We start from the raw sequence: 27,092 nt of genomic DNA, 5'->3' as shown, positions 1-27,092 counted from the left end.
GTTATTCACAATTTGTGTTTATATCGTTCAAGAAGAATTTAACCTTAACAAAGTGACAAATCGTGTGATAATATCACCTATAAAGTTTACACACGCCCAAAAGATAGTGGGTGGTATACGTATTTATTGATTACTTTATCGAGTATTATAAGTTTATTATTTATTCATATGAGTTTTTTTGGGTGATGATTCAACATGCAACTGAAAATTAATCAGTGCAAAGCCGTAAAATCTTCCCGTAATTCTTTTATTTACTTCCCTTTTGTTATTAAATTTTCATCTTTTAACCGTTTAAAATATTTACTGTACTTTCCAAAAAAAAGTAGGATTGAGATTTGAGATTATGCATAATTATTAGGGAAAAAAAAAGGGAAAAAAAAAAGATTATGCATAATTATTAATTTTCATCAGCGAATTTTAGTTTTTTTTGCTATATCGACCGCTTTAACTTTAAACATTCTTAAAATACTTTCAATGAAAACTCTAGTCGTTGAAATAGCCGAAAAAGTATAAATGTAAATTCACAGAATAGGTTAAATATGCTTGTATATAGTTTCTATCAATAAATATATGGGTATATAGTTTCTATTAATATATATATATGATAAGACTGGATATGTAAATTACTGATTATGCATGTGTATTTTCTGGCTGATTTATTGGCAAAATAAATTACGTGCAAACATAAAAAGCATTTTCGCTGTGAAAATGATACATATTGCAATAATCTACAACTTGTTATTTTTTGGTCAACGATAATTTACAATTTTGTAAAATAAAAATTATCATATAAATTTCCCTCCTTCCCTATATCATCTTCGCGAGGGACAATACTTCCCCAAAAAAGAAAAAAAAAAAATTGTTGGGCCAAATCTCTCTATTTTTCTTGCGTAGTAGATGCTGATTGTCTGAATAATATCGGTCCTCCTCTCCATATCTCTCTGAGAATCTTGTCTTTGCCAATCCTGTGTGGAGAAGAACAATGAGCGGGGCATCGTCCGAGGAATCTCCCGATTCAACTCAGCGGATCGATTCATTCAACGACGAGCAGAGAGTCTACTTCGTCCCCTTGAGGTATCTCCTCTCCGCCCCTCTTACTCTCTCTCTCTCTCTCTATCGCATTTTGTTTCTCTTTCGTGTCCTCCATCTTCCTCCTGATTGGAATATTCGGCGAATCTGAATCGCATCCGATTAACTGGGAAGTTTGATTCGGATTTGAATCTTATAGGAGTTTAAGAATTGGATTGATCTAGAGATTCTGAAAGATGGATCCTTTTCGGATGAATAGGGGATTGATATTTTGAGCTTTAGTGCGATGTATTGTTTCCACAGCTAGCGGAAGTATCAAATGGATGCGATTTGAATTCATTTTATGATTTTATGTCGTGAGATTTGCTTTTATATGCCTTGATGATGTTTTTTTGAGTTAGTTGTTTGTTGTACGAAATGCTCATTGAATCGAGAATTATATAAGTACTCTCGAATGGTATTGAAACAACATTTTGTTAACCAATGCGATATTCGAACTTGAGTTTCAGGTGGTGGAAAGATGCCCAAGATTCAATGTCTTCTGAATCAGTTGAAAAAAGAGAGATCTTGTATACAGCCACAACTGGGTCGTCTTATGGAGGCCCGATGAAGTTGATTAATAACATCTTTAACTCCGATATTTTGTTCGATCTGAGGAGAGAAGGAGATGCTTTACAGAACGGTGAAACGGGAGAAGCAAGCGTCTCAGGCAGGGATTTTGCTTTGGTCTCAAGTGATATGTGGCTACAGGCTCTAAAATGGTAAGTGTTGTTTCCTCTGTGCATGTATGATGGTTCCTTCTAGAATGACTTTGAGATTTTCTTCCATGGAGTTTTTCTTATTTACTGGCTGTTCATGCCTTTGAGGTCGAGCTTTTGAAGAAGATGCTGAGGCAGATTTCGAAAATTTTGAGTCACATTTGTGACGCTAAGCATAATTTCCCTTTATTTTGGACGTGTTGCCTGTTTAAATTCTTTATTAGAAGTTTGTGTTAGGATGTGTGAGAAAACTACAGATTATTGTTACGATGGAGGGTCTCTTATATTCTCGTAATATAGTTGGTAACTATTGTATACATGCCTCGGCTTCCTGTACACAGTACCATTTAACAAATCGGAGGTGATTTCCTTGATTTGTGACCTATTACTTCTTGGCTCCCAGGCACCATGATGATAAAAATACTGAAAGAGGTGTAAAAAGTTTCTCAGCTGGAGGAGTTGACAGAGGTGATGTTTATCCAGTACAACTTAAGCTCTCCGTCTTGCAGGAAACCAATTCACTAGCAGTTAAAATTTGCAAAAAGGTGTCTTCTAGCTTACAGCCTTTTGTATTTGCCTATCTTGTGCCTTGATGGTGTCACGTTTTCTTGCTTCTATAGAAGTGCAGTGAACGAGAATCCTCTTTTAACATGATAAAAACCTACATTGGATTCATTTCACTGGGACCTGGTTTCCTTAGAACTAAAGTTTCATAATTAAATTTCCCTACCAGATTGGATTTACAGAATCTACTTCCTATCTGCTGAATTTGTAATCTACAGAATATACTTCTAAACTTGAAACTTCGTCGTCCAATGAAGACTCATGTTTGAACCATGCTAGAATCGACTTAGTTTCTTGTTCATCCTATCTACTGAATTTTTGCTTAGCTTCGCGGTTGATGTTGTTATGGGTTCCAAATCTTACCTTAATCTTATGTTTGCCCGTATGCAGGACAATTCAGTTGAGTGCTTCAGAAGAGCATGCAAGATATTCAGTTTGGATTCTGAGCAGGTAATGTGTTTCATGCATGATCTTTTAACCTACTATGTACACGATATATGTGGTACAGAGATATTTCTGATATTTATTCATACAATTACAAATTATACCGGTACTTTTGGTTCTCTAGCTGCGCATATGGGATATTTCTGGCCAAACGACCATGTTTTTCGAAAGTGATGTGAACAATTCCAAGGATTGTCAACAACAAGCAGATCAAGAAGTATGTGTGACGCCTTCCCTTTTCCTTTTTTTCCCCCTAATTCCTTGATGCGGAATTTCTTATCCATCATTACTTTGGCCCAACAGATGCTCTTAGAGCTGCAGATTTATGGGTTATCAGACTCTATAAAATTAAAGGAATCGAAAAAAGAAGATGGTTCCACACAGCAAACCAACGGAATTGCCAATGGCATTAATGGTGGCACATCATTCAGGTTTGGACGGAGTAATTCTTTGAGCTTTTTGGGAAAAGCTGGAGAAGCGGGAACTTTGGGGTTGACAGGCTTGCAGAATCTAGGAAATACTTGTTTCATGAACAGTTCCCTTCAGTGCTTGGCTCACACACCAAAGCTTGTTGACTTTTTTCTTGGAGAATACAGTAGAGAAATAAATCTCGACAACCCATTAGGAATGAAAGTATGCCAATCTATGGTTTTCTGTATAAATACATTTTCTGCCGTGGCTGATTAATATATTCTCTTGCTCTTTGTTAGCCTCACCAATCAAAGTTTCTTCTGGCAGGGTGAGATCGCCTTAGCTTTTGGTGACTTATTAAGAAGTTTGTGGGCTCCAGGTGCATCAACAGTGGCCCCAAGGACATTTAAAGCAAAACTTGCTCGATTTGCTCCTCAGTTTAATGGCTTCAATCAGCATGATTCGCAGGTCAGGGAAAACACTTCAGTTTATAGAATCTGAATTAAGTGAGCCTTCCTGATGTTTCTTCCTGTCTGTCAGCATTAAAGACCGCGTATTGGGATATTCCATTCATGTGTTTCAGGTTATTTGATTTGGTTGCAGGAACTTCTTGCTTTCTTGCTTGATGGACTCCACGAGGACTTAAACCGTGTAAAGAACAAGCCTTATGTGGAAGCAAAAGATCGAGATGGCCGTCCAGACGAAGAAGTAGCTGATGAATATTGGAGAAATCATGTGGCTCGCAATGATTCAATAATTGTTGATGTGTGCCAAGTAAATATCTTCAGGTTCCTAAATTGTTTATATACCTCTGCCGACAATCACGCTAAGGATTGGGTTTGACTTGCACACTTGAGTTGTTTGAATTCTGCTTGAAAAATGTCGGAGGTAGTATTTTTAGGTTTTACGTATCATCTGATCTAAGCTGAATATGTTTGGAATTTCTTTCTTTTGATCGGTCAGTGCATTTTGTCTTCTTGAAGGGGAAAATAGTACCCTGTCGCTAACTTTGTGAAGTTATTAGATTGTTCTCTGTAGGTAAACTTTTTTAAGAATTGCTTTGTGTTTGATATGATGCTCTTTGCTCTTAATCTTCTGACTATGTCATGCATTTTAGCATTCTTGATATCCTCATCTTCTTTGGTTCAGTGCATTTGCTAAGAAAATATCCTTACATTGTTCGGTCACTAAGACATTTATATGCATTTCTGGGTGTAGGGCCAATACAAGTCAACATTAGTTTGTCCTATTTGCAAAAAGGTTTCTGTTATGTTTGATCCATTCATGTACCTATCGCTACCTTTGCCATGCACGTCAATGCGAACAATGGATTTAACAGTCATGAGTGCTGATGGTGGTAGTCTGCCTGTCTCATTGACTGTCAACGTTCCCAAGTTTGGAAAATTTGAAGATCTTCAGAAGGCTCTTGTCACTGCCTGCTCTTTACCATTGGATGAGACTTTACTGGTTACTGAGGTATATTTCTATATCATATATGCTATATTTGATGCCTTGATTCTCATTCTGGTGCTTAGGCCGAGCATTTGTTGACACAGACTATTAAAGTTCTCTTGACTTGGTTTTCACTTAGGTATACAACAATCGGATTCTTCGCTTCCTGGAGGATCCTACAGATTTATTAACCTTGATCAGGGATGGTGACAAACTTGTTGTATATCGGTTAAAGAAAGACGCAAACAATTCTCCTTTGATTGTGTTTATGCATCAGAAACTGGAAGAGTAAGTTTGCATAGTACTCAAATGCTAAGTAAGGTTCTTATCAATGCAGATTGCCCCTAAACCTGCTCTCTTTTACTGGTGGTTTGTACATTATCTGTTTTTTTTTTTATTTTTTTATGTTGGCTACAACATGGATTTAAGGTTCTTTACAAGCACTTTCTTCTGGAATCAGTATCTATAGCTCTTGCCTTTATATAATGTATATCTTACATGCTTTGTTCAAGTAATAAGTGGTAGTGCAGTTTAACCACGGTTGAGTAGTATCTTGCATCAAATTTTTTGTCTGGTGATGGTAGTGGTTACGAAATTATTTAACCGTTTCAATGTTTTTCAGGCAGTTCATCTGTGGAAAATCAAGCCCAACTTGGAAGGCATTTGGAATCCCCTTGGTCTCGAGGCTTAGTGATGTGGAGAATGGATTTGATGCTGAGAGCCTGTACTTGAAGTTGCTTAGTTCATTTAAGATGCCTACTGAATTCTTCACAGAGAATCTTGAAAATCCGATTGAAGAAGAAGCCACAGATAAAGCAGGTACCGATGGTACTACTTCGGTTGAGGATTCAAATTCCAGTGATGTGAAGGAGACTACTGAGTCTCTTCCAGACCCTGTGTTGAGGCTTTACCTAACCGACGACAGAGGAAACTCAATAGAATCTGAAATATTGAAAGAAAAGCCAGTAAATATTAAATCCAAAAGGGTGAATGTGCTTGCACGTTGGCCAGTAAAAGAGCTAGACGCTTATGATACTTGTCTTCTGAGTTCCTTACCTGAGGTTACAAAATTTGGAACTAAGAGACCCCAGGAATCTGTTTCGCTTTACAAGTGCCTTGAAGCATTCTTGACGGAGGAGCCTCTTGGTCCTGATGACATGTGGTGAGTTGAAGATTAAAATCATTTTCGTATCTATTCTGAGCTTTTTTATGCGTGAAAATTTATCTTTCGACAACCTTTTTTTTAGGTAGTCCTTCTATATTTCCAGTAAACAATGTGACTCGTTTTGTTGTCTTTTACTTTTTGGGAGCATGTGGCATTGTATTATGCTACGTCATCATCTTTGGAGTTATCTCGACTTTTGTCAATCTATTTGTGCGCCTGACTTGCTCTTTTACTAATTCTCTGGGTTACTTTGATCTTTGGTATCTGACATGAGAGTGCAAAATCGTTTTAGGTATTGTCCTGGCTGCAAAGAACACCGGCAAGCCATTAAAAAGTTAGATCTTTGGAGGTTGCCAGAGATCTTGGTTATTCATCTCAAGAGGTTTTCTTATAGCCGGTTTATGAAGAACAAGCTGGAGGCCTATGTGGACTTCCCGCTAGATGATCTTGATCTATCAAGCTACATCTCCTACAAGAATGGGCAGACGACTTATCGTTACATGCTCTATGCTATTAGCAATCACTATGGGAGCATGGGAGGTGGTCATTACACTGCATATGTCCACGTAAGTGATAATACATTTATAATTATCCTTTTATATGTCTCAACATCTACTTTAAAGTATTTGTATTGCAAAATTGTGGGAACCCTTGTAGAGTAGGACATCATCGTTAAAACTGCGGGTATCCAGATTATTCCGGATGGGTTATCATACCCATGATCCGGATGTCACTAACCTAGAGATATTATCATCGTTAAAACTGCGGGTATCCAGATTCATAGAGGGTTGTAGTTGGTGACCTCATAAGGATGCTATTTAAAGTTTCTCTCCGGTTTTGGGTAACGATCAGAGGCATCACATTATATATCCAAAAGCAGTTATCGTATTGTTTAAAGTATGAACTGGTTCATATTATTGTCCATGTCATTGTCCAATAAATAAATGCGACTAAAATTATTAGGCATTTACTTGTGCTAACAGGCTCATAATCTCCGTGTAGTCTATTGGATTGAGTCCATACCTTGGTGTGAATCTCTAACTCATAATCTTGTTCTTATTTTGCAGCATGGAGGTGATCGATGGTATGACTTTGATGATAGCCATGTTCACCAAATCAGCCAAGAAAAGATCAAGACCTCAGCTGCTTACGTTCTGTTCTATAAACGTCTAGTAGAAGGCTAATGAATCAGAAGCGGAAAAGACAAGAAAGAGGTATGTGCAGTTTTGCCACTGTAAAGGGTAGCTTATTTAAAAGCTGATCCTTATTCACTACAAGATCAAGATCAAAGCAGCTCTGTATTGAGGCTGATTTACAGGATAGAAAGCGAGAGAGAGAGAGAGAGAGATTAGAGAAGAAGAGCAGAAGCCCGAGAGGACATGTTGCGGGGCATTCATTTTATTTATACAAAAATTGGTGTCTGATTATTTCATTTAACTATATTTAAGCTAGAGTAGACGAATAGAGAAATGCTTTTGAACAAAACCCTTGCGGGATATGTTTTAACTGTTGTTTAGTTTTTGTGTGTCAGTTGGCTCTTGACCAAGAAGATTAAAGAAGCATCTACTTTCTCAACTGATTATTTTCTTTCCAAAGATTTTGGTTTTCTTTATATATTGTTCATCGTACGCTTTAAGGCATTGCGTTTAAAAATTGTTTGTCTTGTGATGGATCATTACTTCATTCTAAACAAGTAACATCACCTTATTTTTCTAGATTAACCTCATTGGTAGCAATTGCATTTGAGTTACTTGATTTGTATGTCTCCGACAAAAAAATAATTATTCTTTCTCGTAATGACTCTCCAATAAATCATAATAAAGAAAAGATCTTGTCATTACATACAAGAGATATAGACAGAGAAAATTTCTTTTCTGCAAAATGTATTTACCTAGTTTGTAGCAAAAAAATAAATGAAGACACTAACCTATATTTGATTTTTTTTTTCTTTTGGTCGAAAGTTGAATTTTTTTTTAAAACGACAATTTTTTTACAAAAATATATCTATTTTTATTTCAATCAATATTTAACATAAATCCACTTCACCAATAGCATAAATTTTGTTTTTTTCTCCGCAAATGTCATTACGTACGATAGATAAAAACTTGACATTTAAATTGGAGAATTATCAAAAAAGATAACTGGAAGAAAGATTTTTAGTTTTGAACTACAAATCTTTAAACTAGTCTTTCTTTCTTTTTTTTCTTTTTTTTTTTTTTGCTGCAACTAGTCATTCTTTTATTTCTCTATATATACACTATTTGATTCATAATAATGGTATAGCAAGAGATAATGGTGAAGATTAATTTTCATGAAGATTAAAGTAAAACTAAGCATAAAAGCGTAAAAACCAAATTGATGGAGAGTTAACTGGTTAACTAAATATAAATACAGTATTTAGTTTTTGTAACTAACTAACGCGCAGTACTTGAAGAGCACGAAGTGAGAGCTCTCTTGGCATTGCTCAACCACTCGATGGATCCACCTACCCTTCTTCTTCCCCTTTTAAACCCTAACTTTCTCTCTGCCACAACAACGGCTCGATCATGGCCTTGTTCTTCTCTCCTGCAACCTCCGCTCTTCTCTTCTTCTCCCTCTCCCTCGCCATTTACTGCACCATCGACCCTTTCAAGCACTGCGCCATCTCCGATTTCCCGCATTTCGTCGCTCACGAAGTTGTCTCTCCACGTCCCGATGAGGTTCCATGGGAGCGAGATTCGCACAACTCGCTTCAGAAATCGGAGATTCTGTTCCTGAACCAGGTCCAAGGTCCAGAGAGCGTCGCGTTCGATCCGCTCGGACGCGGTCCCTACACCGGCGTCGCTGATGGTAGGGTTTTGTTTTGGAATGGCGACAAGTGGACTGATTTCGCTTACACCTCGAGCAATCGGTGAGTGGAAGAACTGGACTCGATCGATTAACCGAGTTCAATTGACTGATCTCAGCTCATTTTTAACTTGATTTTGCTTGGTAATGATTGTATATATAGGTCGGAGATCTGTGATCCGAAGCCGTCTGCTCTGAGTTACTTGAGGAATGAACATATCTGTGGGCGTCCTCTGGGTCTCCGTTTCGGTAAGAGGACCGGCGATTTGTACATCGCCGACGCGTATATGGGACTTTTGAAAGTTGGTCCTGAAGGTGGCTTGGCAATGCCGCTTGTAACTGAGGCTGAGGGCGTGCCATTGGGTTTTACTAACGACCTTGACATTGATGATGATGGGACTGTTTACTTTACTGATAGCAGCATCAATTATCAGAGGAGGTAAGTTTCTCTTGATTCCTTTTTTCCGGTTCCTCTTTCGAAGTTGTTTGCGTTCATAGGGTAGCTGAATTGAATTTTGCCTGGAAAGTTAAGATTTGTGGTAATTGAATGGTGAGAGGCTAAAGATGTTGCTCAGTTGAATTCTGCAAAATTAAGGTTGCTCTACGTGAATTTGAGGGAGCATCAGTGTTGGAGAGTACGCTATGATATCCTGGAAATGGGCTTGTCTCTGTTGCATGTGATCTTATCTTTCGAAGAATGTTCTCTAGATTGAAATGGGGATGGGTACAGATTTTGTTTGAGTTAATGTGTGGATGATGCTGGTTATGTATGTATGGTGTCTGTCTCTAAGTTTCGTTCTGATTTGTTAACTGTGATCTCTTTCAGGAACTTCTTGCAGCTCGTCTTCTCTGGAGACAATACTGGGAGAGTTCTAAAGTATGATCCCATAGCTAAGAAAGCTGTTGTCCTGGTCTCAAATGTTCAGTTTCCGAATGGTGTGTCTATCAGCAAAGACGGCTCTTTCTTTGTGTTCTGCGAGGGAGATATTGGAAGGTGAGTAGTACTATATCTGCTTCGAAATCTTGATGTAGTGACCAATGTCTGGTGATGGGTTTATTGTGAAGTATATATAGACCTTGAATCAGTTGCCTTTCTAGTAGAAAAAAGGATTCTGATAAGCCCTTAAAACTCATTGTTTGACGAAAAAAAACTCATTGTGTATATGCATCAATGGATTCAATTCTATGTAGCATTGAAGGGTCAGTACCTTTAAAGACTATCTCGATCCATTACATGCTAAAGAATCTTGTTTTTGTTTGGATGCAGCTTACGGAGATACTGGTTAAAAGGCGAGAAAGCTGGAACCTCAGATGTGTTTGCGATGTTACCAGGGCATCCTGATAACGTAAGGACAAACAAAGACGGGGAATTCTGGGTGGCGCTTCATTGCAAGCGCAACTATTACTCATACATAATGGCAAGATACCCTAAGCTAAGGATGTTCATACTGAAACTCCCAATCACTGCAAGAATACACTACTTGTTCCAGATAGGGATGCGGCCGCACGGGGTGGTGGTCAAGTATAGCCCTGAAGGGAAGCTTGTGAAGATTTTGGAAGACAGTGAAGGGAAAGTTGTGAGATCAGTGAGTGAAGTTGAAGAAAAAGATGGCAAGCTTTGGATGGGGAGTGTGTTGATGAATTTTGTTGCTGTCTATGACCTCTGATTCCTCGACCTGCACGTAAAACAACAGCTTCTCTGGGTTTTTTATAAATTTAAGCACATTTTTAGAAGCAGAGTTAGGCTTTGTATTAAACCACCTTCTTTGAGAAAATATAAAGGCATCACTTAACACAACCAACAGTATAAGAGAAACATATATGTTAGCGACGTGGCATCACGAAATTCACAACAAAGTTACTCGAAAATCCGAAACCCAAACCGTAAATCTATATATTACGGGCAACTAATTTTTAAATCCAAATAATACGGACAGAAATCGATTCAATGGGTCGAAGGTCCGGTGAGCTCTTTACGCAGAGTTTCTTATGGGCTAAATGTGACGTTTCTAAACTTCTCAACTTCTATCATACGTTTTAGGGAAAACAAGGGGTTTAAATTAAAACTTCTCCAAAAAACATTCTCTTTTACTGCTTAAGAGGTGTGCCTTTAGTAGTCACGGCGACCGTTTCTTCTTCGCCTAAATCGCTTGTAGCCGAGAAAATTCGCCGGAGGAGAAGCAAGGGTTCGGTTTCGTTTCTCTTATTCTCTTCTTCTTCTTTTCCTTATTCTGTAAGATGGACATAACCCTAAATTTAGAAGCCTCTGCCTCGGGAAAATTTATTGCTGGATTCTGTTGATCTTGACTGTTACTAGGGTTTATGCATGCTTCCAGTTCATCGGATCACGTATCTTCGTTTAATTCCGACTTCTAATTTGTGGTTTGCTGCAGCATTTTGCTCTTTGGTATTCGAAGTCTCCACACGGGCAAATGGTGAGTTGAAATTTCGTTTTCTTCCTCCCGTTATATTGTTTGATTCTCCAGAAGAAGAAAACAATGGTACATGATTTAATAGGTTTGAAGTATGTGGGCTGATAGATATAGCATCTATTGTACTTGAATTGCAGTCGGATATTCGGAAATGGTTTATGAAAGCCCATGAAAAGGGAAATGGTAGTGCTCCAAATCGACTTCTTTCCAAGGCAGTTGCTGTGACTAGTGCTGCAGAGACTGCATCCATAAAATCAGAGCAGGTAATGTTTCCTGCTCTATATGTATTGATCGGTGTATCTTAGTTACACTGTAGTAGGTTTGGTCAGCAGGACAAAAGTTAGTGGCTCTTGCTTTGTCACGTGTTCTCTATGTTCATTGCATATTTTGAGGAGAAACTTGAAACACATGTTTGTTTTTTTTTATTTGTTTCCAGAGCCACTTGAGAGTGAGTTATAGGCGACACAATTATGCTAGTTTCTCTTATAATCATATATGCATTTGGTTTGTTTACTGGAATCTGTGTTATTTCTGTTAAAACCTTGGAGCTGATTGACAGGCTAGTGAAGACCAGGAAAGTGCTGCTAGAAGAAAAACGAGCAAGTATTTTGGTAAAGATAAAACAATAGCTAAAGATGAGAAAGAGGTGGGAGAAATTCCTGCCAAGAGGAAACTTAAGACAGATTCTGATGATTTAGGCAAGTCCCGTCCAAGAAAGGCTATCAAGGTTGATGATGACGATGATGATTTTGAGGTACCTAATTCAAGGAAGACTCGTGATAGCACTCCCAGCAAAAAACTAAAGTCTGGATCAGGCAGAGGAGTCACAAGTAAAGCCGTTGATATTGACGAGGATGATGATGGTGAAGATGCCCAAGAAAAAGAGACTCCTCTAAAATCAGGTGGAAGAGGCCGTGGCGGTAGAGCTGCATCAGGGGCCTCAACTGGTGGAAGAGGTAGAGGTGGAGGGCGAGGTGGGTTTATGAATTTTGGTGAAAGGAAAGACCCACCGCATAAAGGAGAAAAGGTCTGTACTGTACTTGACCGAGGATCTTATCTTAACATGATTACCTGGGGTCGTCATGTTTTAGTGAACTATCTCTGTTTTTCAGGAAGTTCCTGAAGGCAACCCTGATTGCTTAGCTGGATTGACATTTGTAATTAGTGGAACACTTGATAGGTATTTCATTGTTCTATACTTCTCGCTTTCCCGAGTTTGTTTTTCGTGTTACAGTTTCCTAAACCCTCTTGACATTGCAGTTTAGAAAGAGAAGAAGCAGAAGATCTGATAAAGCGACATGGTGGTCGTGTTACAGGCTCTGTTAGCAAGAAAACGGTATTTCTTCACACCTTGGTTTCATTTTTTTTTTGTTGGATTGAAGGTAATGACATAAAGTTACAATTCTTGTTTGCAGACTTACCTTTTGTGCGATGAAGACATCGGCGGAAGGAAATCCGAAAAGGCTAAAGAGCTGGGGTGTGTGTTCAGTAATTGCATACAATTACAGTAAATTTTTTAGGTTTTTTGGTCTTCGAGCATCCTGACTTGTAATATTTTTTTCAGCACTAAGTTCCTTACAGAGGATGGCCTATTTGACATGATCCGTTCCTCTAAACCCGTTAAAAAGTCTCTACCTGAAAGGACCAACAAAGGCACTGAAAAAGTCAGTGCACAGCTGAAGATAAGTCCTCAGAAGGAAGAGACAAGAGGTATGAACTGTACTGCTGTATAGCATGCACTTTGGGTATGTATCTTAAGTTTACTAGCCTGGTTCCAGACATTGCTCATTTGGCTTCAATCAATGCTTGGGTAATTCACTCAGTTGCCGTTTCTTCTCATTATCCCTACAATTAACAGTTATCACAATCATTTCTAGGCAAACTTGTAGCGAAAATTTCACCCAACAAGGTTCCCCCACATTCCTCACCAGCAAAGGCAAAAAAGAAAATTATCCAGACTTCCTTGCCATGGACGGAAAAATACAGACCGAAGGTTCCAAATGAGATTGTTGGGAATCAGTCATTGGTATGTATCGAGATTACTGTCTCTCACTTTTTGTTCAACGACATGAAGATGATGGATCCTATATCAAATTGATTGCAGGTTACTCAGCTTCACAACTGGCTGTCCCATTGGCATGATCAATTTGGGGGTACTGGAAGTAAAGGAAAGGGGAAGAAATTAAATGATGCCGGTGCCAAGAAGGCTGTGCTTATGAGCGGAACACCTGGTATTGGAAAAACAACATCAGCAAAGTTGGTTAGTCAGATGCTTGGTTTCCAGGCAGTTGAGGTTAGTTCATATTTGCTTCAGTTCATTGGTTAATGATCAATTCCTTGTCCATTCCTTGCTTGAAATATATACTTTTTTACTTTCTTTTTAGGTTAATGCTAGTGACAGTCGTGGAAAGGCAAACTCGAATATCGCCAAAGGAATTGGTGGTAGCAATGCAAATACTGTAAAAGAACTTGTCAATAACGAAGCTATTGCTGCTAACATCGATAGGTATGTTGTTGTTTGTTTTTATTCCTCCCAATGTTGGTAACTGATCCTAGATACTGTACTTGTTTTTTTCCCTGACTTGGAGTAAGATTTGATCTTCAGGTCAAAGCACCCAAAGACGGTTCTAATCATGGATGAAGTAGATGGAATGTCTGCAGGCGACAGGGGAGGTGTAGCAGATCTTATTGCTAGCATTAAAATATCAAAAATTCCTATCATCTGCATTTGTAATGACCGATACAGTCAGAAACTGAAAAGTTTAGTAAACTACTGCCTGCCCCTCAATTTCCGGAAGCCCACAAAACAGCAGGTTGGATTATGATGATTGTATTTTTCCTTTTCTGCATTTTCTTATCATAGGATTGTGCACAGGATTGCCATTATTATCCTAGATCTCATGATTATCTTTTTTTTTCACCATCAGATTCTTTTTATAGTAGTTGATAAGAAGTGCCCTATTTCTACTTAGAAGATAGGGCCATTGTGGAAATACCTAAAGTTTTGCACCTGCTTAGATGTCGACCTATATAAAAGAAATACTATAATTTTTAGTTGCATTGAGGATCTGGATGGTCGTATATCCTTTGTTCCATCATTAGGAATGCCGGCTCTCTTATGAACTTGCCTTTCATTACAGATGGCAAAAAGGTTGACACATATTGCTAAGGCAGAAGGCCTTGAAGTTAATGAAGTAAGATTCTGTACTCAATTTTTTTACTTTAACTAGATACTGTCAGTCAATGCTAGCCAATTCTACAAAATCTTACTTCAGTTTGGGACTATTGTCTTTGCAAAAAATCTGGTTCATGTCATGCTCCTTTCACTAATCAAACAAATGAGAATAATTATCAAAAACAAAAAAAAAAAAACAGAGAATAGAAGTATTAAATTTGGTGTAAAGTATATGTGTCATGCAAGGTAAAGAGCAAACATTCTCATTGCTCTTTTCTTTCTAAAGCCTACTTTTGCATTACTTGATATCTTTGATGCTATTTTCTGGAATTTAAGTCTTTGGGAAATTGAATGCTAGTTGTAATGAAACAAACGTTTAAGAATAGAATTTGATTCCTGTGTAATCTGTATCCACTGGTCATGTATGTACTTCATCTTTTTCTGCTTAATCTCATAAGCATTTTGGTGGTGGGCGTTATGTGCTACACAGATTGTCCCCCTGCACATCATATGTTTTTCCTTTTTTTCAGATTGCCCTGGAGGAACTCGCTGAGAGAGTGAATGGTGACATACGTTTGGCCCTAAATCAGCTACAATATATGAGCCTGTCCATGTCAGTCATCAAGTACGATGATATCAGGCAGCGCCTGCTAAGCAGTGCGAAGGATGAAGATATTTCGCCTTTCACAGCTGTTGACAAGTAACGTTTCATGTCATTTTAGCTTAATTCATCGATGCACATAGTATTGTATCTCTAAGTGTTTGGCATTGCCTATCTGAGGTTATAGCTGTTTTATATATAGAAGTTATTTCTCTTATTTTGTAGTAGAAAATTCATTTTTAAGTACTCTGGAGAGTTCACCTTGTTTTAACTGTTAATGATTTCCTTTCAGGTTGTTTGGTTATAATGGTGGGAAGCTGAGAATGGATGAACGGATTGACCTTAGCATGAGTGATTTTGATTTGGTTCCCCTTCTTGTACAGGTCTATATTTTTGGATACTTGTGAGCTTGTTTTGTCATATCTTTTGAAAACGAAAATAATTTCCTGCTACCTTTTACATTAGATATTTCTAGAACAGATTCTCACATTTGTACAGAACAAGGAAATTTGTATCCCATTTACCGTTAATATTAAATACTGTTTATCTTCTTTCGTGCTGGCAGGAAAACTATCTCAATTATAGGCCAAGTTCCACCGGCAAAGATGAGGCAAAACGAATGGAGTTGCTTGCTCGTGCTGCTGAATCTATTGCAGATGGAGATATTATCAACGTGCAGATTCGGAGACATAGGCAATGGCAACTCTCTCTATCTTCCTGTGTTGCATCTTCTATTCTCCCGTAAGTTGCTTCCACTTGTCGAGAATAAGATTGATCATTCTTTACCAAGATTGCTATTTTCCTCTCTCTACCTGGTTTGTGTTGCCGATGAACATTTCCATTTCCTACCGCATTCATTTTGTTTCTATGCTTTCGACGGAGATCGAGTTTAAAAAAATTTATGCCGCCATGTATGTTTATATGTGTTGTGTCTTTGTTATGGACTTCTGTTCTCCGGTGTCAAATTCCAGGGATTGAATATGATGTGCTTTTTAATAGTTGAGAACTAACGTGTACTTTTTTTGAATAGAGCTTCATTGTTGCATGGATCAAGGGAGGTGCTCGAGCAGGTAATGGTCTTTCATTACATCAAATGGATGTAACCTGGAAACTTTTGATATCATTCAGTGTGCCTCCTTTTTCTGATGAAGCATATCTCTGCTTATAAAATAGGTTTTGGTAAAAGTTTTCTATGTTGTAAAATTGAGCATGATTACTATTGCGTATGGTTATTGGTTATGGTTATGTTATGAGGCTGTTTCTCCAATTAGTAGCTCTGAAGCGGCCTAAAATATCATGCTATTAACAATGCATAGTTTTGGACACAATTATTGACTGCAGGGAGAACGTAATTTCAATAGATTTGGTGGGTGGCTTGGCAAGAATTCTACTGCAGGAAAAAATACAAGGTTGCTGGAGGATCTGCATGTTCATGTCCTTGCTTCCCGTGAATCCAGCTCTGGAAGGTAGTTTACACCTGTACAGTTAGCTTTATGATTTCTCTCTTTCCGCTAGTGAAATATTTCCCTCTGTTACGATTTACTACTTAGACAGTGTGTATTTAACTGTTACAATGCCTCTCTTCATATTTCATCCGTTTGTGAAGAGTCAACTTTCTTGACCTCCTGCCTTTCTTTTTACAATGTCATGTGATATATTTTCTTATTCCAACTTTCTGACTAACGCCAACATTGACGACAGGGAGACTATTCGTGTTGATTACCTTCCCCTTCTCTTGAATCGCTTGACGAGCCCACTTCAGACACTACCTAAGGTTTGACACTATACACTTGTTTGTAGAATACCAAGGACAAGGTTAATACGATGAGATATTTTATGTTACCTGTTACTTGATCGTATATATGTGAAAATATTTACCCAGGATGAAGCTGTTTCAGAAGTTGTTGAATTCATGAACTCCTACTCTATAAGCCAGGAGGACTTTGATACTATTATGGAGTTGGCAAAATTTAAGGTATACACGAATTCCTTTTTTTCGGGGGGATATCACTGCCACAGCTGCGACAACGAATCTTTTCTAATGTATTGCAAAACTTTACAAATCAGGGACGTGCAAATCCATTGGAGGGTGTCCCACCTGCAGTTAAATCAGCTTTGACTAAAAAATATAATGAGACGAATAAAACCAGAATGGTACGTGCTGCTGACATGGTTCAGCTTCCGGGAATGAAAAAGGCGCCAAAGAAGAGAATAGCTGCAATGCTTGAACCAAGTGTTGAAAGTTTGAAAGATGAAGATGGTGAACTGTTGGCAGAAAACGAAGAAGAAAATGAATCAGACGCTGAAGACTCAGGTACTGTGCATCTTTGTATATTATCATAGTAGATTCAGGTAACTTGTTCTGTATAATCAATGACAGCCTCAGAAAATATAAGAAATTTACCTTAAATATCTAATGGGACATAGTCACTATTTGACCAGATGTAATCCTGACTGGGTTTCTCTTTTTTGGCTACTGATAATATTCCAGAAGAAGCAACCGATGGAGAAAAGCTGGAGTCAAATCTAAAAAATCTGAATGCTAGAGGTCGGTCTTCTTACTACTTTTGATCAGCTGTGTTTTCCTTTAGAAAACCAGTCAGCTTAGAACTAAACTTGATACATCTTGGCTCTAAACGACGACGACTTGCCAAACTCTTTAATCCATATCTCTCTGGGAGGGATTTTGTTGAGCATCATATCTAAGTCTTAAACGAACTGTATAATCGGGTTGCATGCAGGGATTCAAGTTGAAGTGGATGTGAAAGGAGCTGGAAGTTCAGGTTTAAGAAAGGCAGCGGGTAAAGGCAGAGGCAGAGGCAAAGCAGCAGATGCCTCTGAGAAGAAAGCTGCAGGACGAGGCTCTGGTGCCAAGAGAAAGAGATGAGAAGCCAGAGAAGCCAAATCGTTTCGGTTTTCCGGCAATTTTACTAAGAAATGTCTCTTTCTGGAGTGTTCATTTTTGGGTACAGAGGATTTTAGTTTTTTTTTTTTTTTTCCCTTTTACTGGATTTGCAACTGAATGTAGGCTGCTTCTGGAGTTTCAAGGGCGGATTCTAGTTTGTATTGAGCGCAAAATGCCATTTGCTGTTTTACTGATATGGAGAAAAAAAAACTACCACAACAAGACAAAACTTCATAATGAGTGTACTTAGCAGATACATAAGTCTTGAATATATGGATACTTTCTGTAGAAGTTTAACTTAAAAGACAAGGTAAAAAGTAGTTTTTAGAAAAACATAAACTTCAAAGCATACCACTTTTAACATCATCCTGTTTCTCCAATAACACTTACAGTAGTAACCAACTAGGGACTCTACAATCTAGAGAAGCTTCATAACCAACAAAAGAAGATGCTCTTCTCGCAACAGTATTGGCACAGAAGTTTGCTTCCCGACCCTTGATGCCGAAGGTAGGTCGTAAACTTTGCCATGTTTGATTACTTACCACATTTGTGAAGCTCCTCGGTCTATATTTAACCGAGTAACAGCCATTATGATTGTAATCCAGGAATAATCATCTGCTGCAGCTATATTCCCTGGTTTTGATAGCAAAATCAACTCTATTTCTGCTCGAGGGTGCAAGTCTTAAGGGATCGGGTACAACATTCATCAGAACCATATATTAGATTACATTAAATTTGGTTTACTTAGCCAACTTTTTAAAGATAAGCAAGTAACATTCATATAATAGTAGCATTTAAGCAGAATTGATAGAGATCCGTAAAGTGAACACGACAATGTCAATTTACAACAGACCGATCAACCCACAACAGTCTATACTCTCTTTTTTTTTTAGTTTTTTGACATAACACAACACAGAAGAAGGCGTCTCGTCTCCGAGGCAAGCCTCCTTTTGGTCATATAACCTTTTTTATTATTTTTTTTTTAGAATCAGAAACTCCTCCTATGCTCCCACACGTTTGAAACTTCTGACTCTGTATATATTATATATATATCAGGATTTCACAATAAACAACATCTCCCCGTCTCTGCAAAGAAAAAAAAAACACAGAACAAGATCTTAGAGTTGATGAAAAACCACTTGATAATGCCAAGCTGAATCAGTAAATCGAGGGTGTAAAAATTTACCCTTGCCAACAAGATGCTGGCACTTGTTTTATTAGCCTGAACCAGAACCAGCCGCACATGTTCCTTTAACATCTCTTTCATTCAAAGAATGTCCATCACCCGCTTCTGATCTAGTATGCTCATTGTTTGATTCAGGAGTGTGATTTTCTGAGCCATTTGATACAGATGCAGTGTCGGGTCTACTGTTTTCTTTCATTTCTAGACGGTCCATCATGCGGGACACAGTGGCGATTCCGGCACTGACCTCTCTTTTAACCTCAGAGCCAAGATCTGCCATGGACGTGTTGCGAGAAAAAAACCTATCTTTCCAGTTCCTTGTGTTCTTTGATATCGATTCTTTGTATCTACATTGTGCATCCGGAATCACTTAGAACTGATCAAAACAAAAAAAAAAAAACATATAAAACCAAAGCTAAGCCAGACAGAGATGGGATACCTCGTTGAGACAGCGTTTAATCGAGACTTCAGAGAATCTGAAAATGATTGGAGTTCGGATGGTCCAGCTCTATCTTGATCACTGGGGGACGATTGATTAAGAGACCTGTGTATGGTAAAAGTGTAAAACAAAGGAAGGCTCAAATTAGCTGCATGTAACTACACGGTAATAAGAGATTATAAAGGGCGAGAATCAGGTTAAGACCTGCTGTTTGAATCAGATGCCGATGGAGAAACCTGGCGGCGATGTGAAGAAGTTGGTTGCTGCATGTTTGACTGAACAGAACCCTCCCCTAAAGTATTGTTAGGAGAGTGAGGAAGGCTTGTGACTGTGTCACTGTCATCTCTCTGAGATGGAGAGGAAGGCATGGGAGGATGAGGTGGAGGAGGCGAAGCATTAGGATGCGAAGAGAACACCATGAACTGTGGATGACCTTGACTTGATGACCTGCTTCTGTGGCCTTCTCTTCTTGCCCCATGTCTTGCTCGTCCCATAGCAGCAGCAGCAGCCAAGTGCTGAATGATTCGTTCTTCAATCTCCGCATTATCCACACCCACTGGGAGCTGCAATTAAAGAGATTTGTACATTGATAGAGCTCTGCTTAGATAATTCACTAGCAAAGAGATGTAATCAAATCAAGAGGATAAGCGGAGAGTTGCATACATGTTGTAGTTCAAAATCACCGAGAGTTGGGTGACGAAATATGGTGGCATTTCTAGATGGATTGAAGCGGAAATTCCTCTCCTGTTCAACAGCCTCAAGCAACTCCTGACTGGAAACATTGACAAAACATAGCTGAAAACCTCTATCCAGGTTGCCTCATGATAAAATTACCAATAAAGACAACTAATGCGTATTAGGAGGAGAAAATATTAACCTTGTGGGGTCTTTGAGACTAATTGATTGCCAACACATTGGGCACTGTGAACTCCTTTGACACCTGCAAAAATTGAAATATAAATACCACGGGTCTAATAAGCTCGCACAAACAAGATTATTTGAGAGTTCCTCTTCTCTCCCCCTTGAGAAGTTTGTTTATGGAATATCCTCACTTCCTCATAAAAAACTCTGCTTGTTCACAAGGAGAGTATGAAAACTCCCCACACGGCCACACCACAAAAAAAAAAAAACACACTTACCACTCAAGAATGCATTGGAGATGATACTCATGCTTGCAGCTAGTCAACTGCGAGATTAAAAAAACAAAAACAAAGAAATCAGAAATGGAATCAAATGGGAGATAATGAAAGGGAAAACATATATAATTTGGTTAAATACAGTAGATGGATCGCTTTCGCAGAAGGCTTCAAGACAAATGCTACAGGCGTCATCACAAGCATCTTGGATTCCCCCTTCAACAAAAGCTGCTGCCGAAGTCAGATGCCCCTCAGGCGTCGTTGTATCTCCTGCTCCCTGAAATTGAATCGTTCGATACCAAGATTTTTTTCAATAATGCAAAATCCATGAGCCAAGACGGAAAATCTAGAGAAATGTTCACAATTCGACACGGCTTCGAATCCCAAATTCGATAAACAACGACATTTCAATGAAAGAGTTTATACAATTACGAGGAATCAGATCAAAATTTCTCTACTTCAAAATCGCAAACCGAAAATACAAGCAAGCTCATTTTTGTCTCACAACAACAAAGATTAACGGGATTCGATTGGATTCCCTCCGCGCACAAATGAAATTCAAACGGGGAAACAAACAAAAAAAAACCCTAACCTCCATATAAATCGCGATGATGAGCTAACGGAGATGAAAGAGATAGTAAGGCTGATCAAGTCGATAGAAGAAACCTAGGGTTAAGAGAGAAAACAAAACCCTAGATTCATGATTCCCCCGAAGATAATGGAGAGAAAAAGGAGAGGGAGATGATGAAGAAGAAGACAAAGACAAAGACCCTTTCTTTTCTTTTCTTTTCTCTGCGCGTGGTCTCTATTGACTCTCTCTCTCTCTCTTTCTCATTTCTCTCACTCACGACGTTCATTTTTTTTCTATTTTTTTACTTAAAATTTAATTCAAGCCATTAACGAAAATCAACGCCTGGGTCCCAGATTATGTGCTTCCTTCTCTTGTACTTCATTCTTCTTCTCAGTTTTTTTTTTTTTTTGTCTTTTCTTCTCAGTTTTCACTTCACCTAAGACAATGTTTTTGTCACTCTTGCTCTAGAAAGGTACGAGACAGAAGAATAATTACGTCTATAAAATAACGAATATCTTGAAAAGATATATCATATTCTCTCTAATATTAAAAAACACTACAGAAGGTGGAAAGAAATTTAGACAAAAGTGGGTTAAAGAAAAGGGAAACCACCAAACAAAAAGCCGAGAGAAAAGAAAAAGATAAAACGAGTGAGTCGATGTTACAGTTTTACAAACTACGAACCCAACTAAGAATGATCTCTTGACAAAAGATTTGAGTCTTTTAAGAGACCGTTGTGTTTCCTTTTAGCTTCCAATATAGCCGAGACGGTGAAGGATAATTGCTAAAATGAGCATGCATATCGCAAAGATTAACCCGCCTTTACCGAGCAGCCACTTCTTTGCTTTCTTCGCTTTCTCTATCCCGGTTTGTGCCCGATCCGCCCATCGCATCTGCAACAACAATTTTACATATGAGACAAAAGTATTACAATCAATCAACTCTGCAATGTCATGTTTTCACATCCTCTGCAATGTCCTCTTACCATTTTCTCCAAGTCTTCAGGAGAAAGAGAAGCCATGGCTTGTTGAGCTTTTGCAGCATCTTCTTGAGAAAGCTTCATTCCGAATTGTTCGCTCATGCTAGCCATCATCTCCGGATTCATGTTCTTAATCATAGACGTGAACATCTACCAAATACAAGAGAAAAAACACTATATCAACATCTACAATCACGTTCTGTTTACTAAATAGGTGAATATAAAAACCGAAAATGACCAAACCTGTCGCATTGCTGGATCTTTCATCTGGTTTCTCATCTGTTCCTGCAAGTCAGCAGGCGCAGCGGAAGGGATGCTTGGTTCTAAACCACTTCTTGGAGCCATGAAGGAATTACCCGAAGAACTAGCTTCACCTACAAAACTATTAAGCCCACTCGCTCCTAAACTTTCTCGTGGCGCAGATGCTTCTGCATCGCTGTGCGATGTTGAAACTGGGGCGTTCGCTTTCAAAGACGATGCCATGTTAAACATCCTCTCACGCTCTTCTGGTGACATCTTACTCATCATATCAGATGCGAGTTTGAGCATGTCAGGGGTGGGTGCAAACCCGTTTTCGGCAGATGTTGCAGTTGGAGCGAAAGGGTTGTCTCCTTTAAACGAAGACGCTGTTTGGACCATTTTTTGAATTTCTTCAGGAGACATTTTTCCTATCATGCTTGAGGCAGTTTTAAACATGTCTGGTGACATATCTCCAGCTTTGCCTCCACTCAAAGCAGCAAGTGTATCCGGATCATTTTTTGAAATGAAGTTCTGAAACGTTCTGCAGACCAAAGAAAGAATAAAAATAAAAATAAAGTTATACAAAATCGTGCACATGTAGCAGAAAAGGGATAATTTAATATTTTTCCTCAAGTGATGATTAGAAGACAAACAGATGAAACAACAAATCAAAAAAGTAGTCTGGAATGGTGTTGCACCTGATTGCTTCAGGGTCATCTCTGAGTGCCTGCAATCCATCAACATCAGTTTTTACGCCCTGAGCATGACCACCACCATTGCTTTCTCGCTGGGACCCAGTAACCTCTTTAGACGGTTTTTTACTTTCTCCAGAAGTAACAGTGCTTTCTTCAGTAATATCTTCAATCACCACACCTAATAGCCAAAAGAAATAATAATCTTCAGTTGGTTCGCCACTCATGGATGAAGCAGATCATCGATGCATCTATAAAATGTCTGGTCTGACGAAATACACCAAATTTTTCCAAACAAAGCCTAAAGAAAAATTATACCTTTTGATGCCTTGCCAGGGCCTTCAACAGCCAATCTTTCTTTAGCATCTCTGCATTAGAAATAAAGTTAGGAGTTAGTCAAATTTATTTTTAAATTGCCGCTATTTAAGCCTCTGATGTATGCAGAGCTAAAAAAATGTTAACATTACCAGTAATAAAAAATCCATACCTTAGCACATCGGCAATTGTCTCATCTTCAGGGGAAACTTCAAGGGCCTTGCTTAGATCGGAGACAGCATCCTTAAGTTTTAGAAAATCAATGAGCAAACATAGATTCATGACATATTACGCACATATATGACAAGGATAAACTTCCACAAGCTAAAGATGAACTCACTTCAAACAGCCCTAGATCTCTGTAAGCTTGACCCCTTCTGTAAAGGGCTTTGACATTCCTTGCATCATATGCCAAAACCTGAATCAATGTAAAAATGTAAATTTATCAGAAGAACGCCAAGACAGGATTGAGTAGATCTTGAAACACTGTATGACATATCATGTATTACATCTACAACAACAACAAAAAAAGAAGCCAAAATATTGCCATCTCTCTTTTTCCTAGAGATGTTCGCATCTATAAATTTTCAGAAAATCAAGAACATGTACCTCAGAGCCTTCCTTTATGCATTCGTCATGCTGATTCGTCTTCAAATAACATGACATTAGATTGAGAGAACAAGCCAACAAAAGTGCTCCACCTTTCGAAGATGGAATGTCCTTCAGATTGTTCTTCGCCTAAGATATGGACCAGGAGCATTGTAAGAGAAGCAGGGAAAAAAAATCGAATACAACTACAGATAAAACTCTTCTTAGCAACAAAGAAACCGGAAAGTCAAGTAGCATGACAAAAGATACGTATGCAGACTTACACGCAAATATTTTTCTGCAGCATCGCTAAAATTTCCTCGGCTATGAAGCTCGTTTCCCTGCCAAAATATAATAGCAAAATGAGATTTAAGTTTAGACAACATCCATTCTGATTAACTCACTGCCGACACAAGTGTTAGTTGTTGCTATGGAAAAACCCCTGATTTTATTTGGCAACCCACCCTGTTTCGTTTTATTCTTTGTCAGCAGTTTTTCAGCTAGGTGATAGCTGTAACAGACAAATACAAGAAATCAAAGATTCCCTCTTTCCCAAAGCCAAGATTACCTGTTTTTTGAGCATCTGAGCTGCGTTAATTTGATAAGTAAACTGAGCATCGGCTTGGGCACGCATAGCTGCTATCTCTTCAGGAGAAGCTTTTGCCATCTTCTCGCCGATCTCAGCCATATCCTCTGGCCGAGTATGCTTGAGCTGTTCAGCAGCTTGTTTCAAGTCTTCGGGTTTCATGTTCTTCATACTCTCAGTTGCCATTTTCATCAAATCTGGATTTGACATCATCTGTAATAACAATGGCATAAATTCATACATAGAACAGAGTGAAAATCACCTAGAACCGTTATCAAAAATTAAATACCATAATAAACTCTAATTTTTTGGTTTCCGGGTATCTTCACTGGTTTCTTATTTTCTGTTTTGTTTGCTAACACATACAAGTACTTATGTCTGTCATTACAACATAACTACAAAGTAACTTTCGAGAATTGCTTCTCTCAGGAGAACAGAGTTGCAGAATATTGCACAGAGACATTGCATTCCACTTGGAAACGCGAGATTAATTGAAATCACGGGCAAAAGCAACAACAAGAGCTTTAAGTGAATCCAATTGCAAGGCGCAATAATCACGATCACATCAATCAAAGCAAAGAAGAAAAAAAACAGCAGGAAAACTAAATCACGCTACTAGAAACTAGCAAAGCTCTCAATAATCGTTTTCAGAACAAAGGAAAATCAATGAAGAGATTAAGAAACCTGCTGTTGGATCCTAGCGAAATCAGCAGGCGTCATACGGCTCATCTGATCCTGAGCGAGACGAATCATCTCAGGATCCATCATCCCGTTAAACATCGTAAGCTTCGATGCGGTTCTCTGCGATCAGATCGGGGGTAAAAAAAAAAATCAACAAACCTCTCGCGCAATTTCAAATCGAAATTCGCCGGAAAAAGGGATAGCTCGGAATCTGGATCGAGACTGAAACAAAGGCTAAATATCCTGTTGGAATTTGAAAACAGAGATTGAGGATCGGAAAAACTGAGGAGAATTGTTGCCGACTTTCCAATAGCGATTAGAGAATTTGTTATATATACATACAAATTGCAAACTCAATTGCTCAACCTCCTCGATTCACCGACCGGAATATGCCTTGAGTGCTAAATTACAAGTTTACCCTTCCTCTTTAACGAGGCAATGACGTGCCATTATTAATTAGTTAGTTAATTAGTATTAATTAGCGTCCGATGTTTAGGATCAATTGTGCATGTCGTTTATCTTCTTTTTTTTGTCAACGGGACATGTCCTTTGTCCATGTTGGATAAGGATGTGCAGAAACCAATCTCATGTTTTTTTTGTGTGCTTCTTTTATCTAAAACTCTTTGTTAAACTCTATTTCTTTGACAATCGGCCCAACGAAAAACTCCTAAACAAAATGTATGAACGTAAAATCGGCCCAGCAAAGCCTAGTAGCGTATTAGAAGAGACTGTTGAGGCAAAGTAAAACTAGGTCCAGCTCGTGGAAGCCCAGTGATCTAAGCAAAGTAGAAGTTGGCTATCAAGTCAAGGATAAGAGGATCGAGCTCGAGATGATGGCAGTGGCAGATCCAGCAGCGCCTTTTTTATCAGGGCCAAATATGCTAATATTTACCAGTTATGCTACTAATTTTCCAACATATAATTGAAGGGATATACGTATAACAGAGTTAAATGACATGTTATTCGTCAATGTAGGTCTGTTACTCATGATGTTTCAAGATCTTCGAGCACGCATTGCCGAAGCAAGAGGATGACTTTAACCATGAATCCGCATATATGAAGAAAGTAGAGAACGAATAAAAAGATATCTAACTGAAAACATATATACATCTGAAAACTTTTTTTGATTTATTCACAAAGAGCATTATATCTATATATGTTTCATTTTGTTTTTTGTTTTTTTGGCTGTCTATGCTTCAATGACTATGTAATTTTTTCACATCACAAAACACGAGAGAAAAACACAATTCAGATAGTTATCAATGATTAGTATTAATAAAAAAAGATCCACTATTCAAGCATAATATAATTGGAAGGTCTGACTCTGACCCATAAGTGCAACAACCCGGAAACATATCCAGATGCGCTAAATCCTTTAAAAATCCTACAATTTTACACAATATACTACTAGTTTGATTCATTTTCGTAAACATAATTAAGCGATTACTTATATATTTTCTAAAGTAGGTTGATCGCCTTAAATTCCATCATCTCATTGGCTCTTGATACGATATAGTGTGGGTAGTGGATTTTTCAACATCCAACTCAGATCAAGTTGAACGTTTACAATTCTCATGCAGTAACTTAAAAGAAGTCGTATCATACTGGATATTCTGATATATTTTTTATTTTTTATTTTATCGCAACCGTGTTCATATATGGAGTAGTTTTTATTTTTTAGTGGCTTGTAATCTTCCAAAATTCTTTGTTTTCATCATTTTACAACAAAATCATTAAAATAATTCGTCAAAAGTCCAAAAGTATTTTTGCAAATATAAGTTCGATAACAAGAATTAAAGAAGATTTTTTTACCAAAAAAAAAAAAAATTAAAGAAGAAGAAGAAAAAGAAAGGTGAAGGATGGTGGAAGGAAACAGAAGGAGAAAGCTTTGATTGTTGTCGGGACATGGAGTGATCTCAC

General features: G+C 38.2%; 5 protein-coding genes across 7 annotated transcripts; 3 read left to right on the top strand and 2 right to left on the bottom strand.

Moving 5' to 3' along the window:
* The first annotated feature begins 846 nt into the window (after positions 1 to 846).
* Positions 847 to 7,408, top strand: LOC18019300 (ubiquitin carboxyl-terminal hydrolase 8). The gene is made up of 13 exons (XM_006400645.2): positions 847 to 1,074; positions 1,539 to 1,790; positions 2,191 to 2,332; positions 2,742 to 2,801; positions 2,920 to 3,012; positions 3,099 to 3,428; positions 3,534 to 3,674; positions 3,810 to 3,980; positions 4,425 to 4,682; positions 4,798 to 4,946; positions 5,281 to 5,820; positions 6,116 to 6,389; positions 6,891 to 7,408. The coding sequence occupies exons 1-13, from the start codon at positions 983 to 985 to the stop codon at positions 7,005 to 7,007; spliced, it is 2,619 nt and encodes an 872-aa protein (XP_006400708.1). The 5' UTR covers positions 847 to 982; the 3' UTR covers positions 7,008 to 7,408.
* Positions 7,409 to 8,274: 866 nt separating this feature from the next.
* On the top strand, positions 8,275 to 10,447 carry LOC18019299 (protein STRICTOSIDINE SYNTHASE-LIKE 3). The gene is made up of 4 exons (XM_006400644.2): positions 8,275 to 8,713; positions 8,813 to 9,088; positions 9,476 to 9,643; positions 9,917 to 10,447. Exons 1-4 carry the CDS (start codon positions 8,370 to 8,372, stop codon positions 10,314 to 10,316), a joined length of 1,188 nt encoding a protein of 395 aa, XP_006400707.1. The 5' UTR covers positions 8,275 to 8,369; the 3' UTR covers positions 10,317 to 10,447.
* A 292-nt stretch (positions 10,448 to 10,739) lies between these two features.
* On the top strand, positions 10,740 to 18,015 carry LOC18019298 (replication factor C subunit 1). 3 transcript variants are annotated; one of them, XM_024155937.1, is made up of 23 exons: positions 10,740 to 10,835; positions 11,043 to 11,084; positions 11,219 to 11,344; positions 11,641 to 12,108; positions 12,194 to 12,261; positions 12,342 to 12,417; positions 12,497 to 12,558; positions 12,646 to 12,791; positions 12,959 to 13,107; positions 13,186 to 13,374; positions 13,466 to 13,587; positions 13,687 to 13,894; positions 14,222 to 14,275; positions 14,787 to 14,956; positions 15,150 to 15,240; positions 15,423 to 15,598; positions 15,888 to 15,927; positions 16,199 to 16,323; positions 16,559 to 16,631; positions 16,740 to 16,832; positions 16,925 to 17,171; positions 17,349 to 17,405; positions 17,599 to 18,014. In XM_024155937.1, the coding sequence occupies exons 2-23, from the start codon at positions 11,082 to 11,084 to the stop codon at positions 17,742 to 17,744; spliced, it is 2,889 nt and encodes a 962-aa protein (XP_024011705.1). In that variant the 5' UTR covers positions 10,740 to 10,835; positions 11,043 to 11,081; the 3' UTR covers positions 17,745 to 18,014. The 3 variants fall into 3 exon arrangements, with proteins under 3 accessions (XP_024011705.1, XP_024011706.1, XP_006400706.1); XM_024155938.1 differs by having other exon boundaries at positions 10,741 to 10,835; positions 10,967 to 11,084; XM_006400643.2 differs by lacking the exon at positions 10,740 to 10,835 and having other exon boundaries at positions 11,014 to 11,084; positions 17,599 to 18,015.
* A 500-nt stretch (positions 18,016 to 18,515) lies between these two features.
* Positions 18,516 to 21,346, bottom strand: LOC18019297 (E3 ubiquitin-protein ligase RHF2A). Its single transcript, XM_006400642.2, has 9 exons — positions 21,113 to 21,346; positions 20,663 to 20,797; positions 20,524 to 20,570; positions 20,262 to 20,324; positions 20,048 to 20,156; positions 19,589 to 19,947; positions 19,385 to 19,489; positions 18,949 to 19,292; positions 18,516 to 18,848 (listed from the first exon to the last, which is right to left on the bottom strand). The coding sequence occupies exons 1-8, from the start codon at positions 21,116 to 21,118 to the stop codon at positions 18,980 to 18,982; spliced, it is 1,137 nt and encodes a 378-aa protein (XP_006400705.1). The 5' UTR covers positions 21,119 to 21,346; the 3' UTR covers positions 18,516 to 18,848; positions 18,949 to 18,979.
* Positions 21,347 to 21,655: 309 nt separating this feature from the next.
* Positions 21,656 to 25,546, bottom strand: LOC18019296 (outer envelope protein 61). The gene is made up of 11 exons (XM_006400641.2): positions 25,176 to 25,546; positions 24,474 to 24,704; positions 24,190 to 24,246; positions 23,927 to 24,055; positions 23,658 to 23,735; positions 23,490 to 23,560; positions 23,321 to 23,370; positions 23,009 to 23,183; positions 22,314 to 22,851; positions 22,077 to 22,220; positions 21,656 to 21,984 (listed from the first exon to the last, which is right to left on the bottom strand). The coding sequence occupies exons 1-11, from the start codon at positions 25,269 to 25,271 to the stop codon at positions 21,838 to 21,840; spliced, it is 1,716 nt and encodes a 571-aa protein (XP_006400704.1). The 5' UTR covers positions 25,272 to 25,546; the 3' UTR covers positions 21,656 to 21,837.
* Between the last annotated feature and the right edge of the window lie 1,546 nt (positions 25,547 to 27,092).

This window comes from Eutrema salsugineum, unplaced genomic scaffold (genome assembly GCF_000478725.1).
Source record: "Eutrema salsugineum unplaced genomic scaffold, Eutsalg1_0 scaffold_2, whole genome shotgun sequence".
NCBI classification, from domain to species: domain Eukaryota; kingdom Viridiplantae; phylum Streptophyta; class Magnoliopsida; order Brassicales; family Brassicaceae; genus Eutrema; species Eutrema salsugineum.
This window is presented reverse-complemented; position numbering and strand designations above follow the sequence as displayed.

Excerpts from the sequence above, each read along its gene's own strand:
- LOC18019300 (XM_006400645.2), top strand. The coding sequence starts at position 983 with ATGAGCGGGGCATCGTCCGAGGAATCTCCCGATTCAACTCAGCGGATC. Across the intron at positions 1,075-1,538 it reads GTCTACTTCGTCCCCTTGAG|GTGGTGGAAAGATGCCCAAG; the intron begins GTATCTCCTCTC and ends CTTGAGTTTCAG. Across the intron at positions 3,429-3,533 it reads ACAACCCATTAGGAATGAAA|GGTGAGATCGCCTTAGCTTT; the intron begins GTATGCCAATCT and ends TTCTTCTGGCAG.
- LOC18019299 (XM_006400644.2), top strand. The coding sequence starts at position 8,370 with ATGGCCTTGTTCTTCTCTCCTGCAACCTCCGCTCTTCTCTTCTTCTCC. Across the intron at positions 9,089-9,475 it reads AGCATCAATTATCAGAGGAG|GAACTTCTTGCAGCTCGTCT; the intron begins GTAAGTTTCTCT and ends GATCTCTTTCAG. Across the intron at positions 9,644-9,916 it reads TGCGAGGGAGATATTGGAAG|CTTACGGAGATACTGGTTAA; the intron begins GTGAGTAGTACT and ends GTTTGGATGCAG.
- LOC18019298 (XM_006400643.2), top strand. Across the intron at positions 14,276-14,786 it reads AAGGCCTTGAAGTTAATGAA|ATTGCCCTGGAGGAACTCGC; the intron begins GTAAGATTCTGT and ends CCTTTTTTTCAG. Across the intron at positions 15,928-16,198 it reads CAAGGGAGGTGCTCGAGCAG|GGAGAACGTAATTTCAATAG; the intron begins GTAATGGTCTTT and ends TATTGACTGCAG.
- LOC18019297 (XM_006400642.2), bottom strand. Across the intron at positions 20,157-20,261 it reads AGTCTCAAAGACCCCACAAG|TCAGGAGTTGCTTGAGGCTG; the intron begins GTTAATATTTTC and ends CAATGTTTCCAG. Across the intron at positions 19,948-20,047 it reads GTGATTTTGAACTACAACAT|CTCCCAGTGGGTGTGGATAA; the intron begins GTATGCAACTCT and ends CTTTAATTGCAG.
- LOC18019296 (XM_006400641.2), bottom strand. The coding sequence starts at position 25,271 with ATGTTTAACGGGATGATGGATCCTGAGATGATTCGTCTCGCTCAGGAT. Across the intron at positions 24,705-25,175 it reads TCGCTAGGATCCAACAGCAG|ATGATGTCAAATCCAGATTT; the intron begins GTTTCTTAATCT and ends TTGTTATTACAG. Across the intron at positions 23,736-23,926 it reads GCATAAAGGAAGGCTCTGAG|GTTTTGGCATATGATGCAAG; the intron begins GTACATGTTCTT and ends ACATTGATTCAG.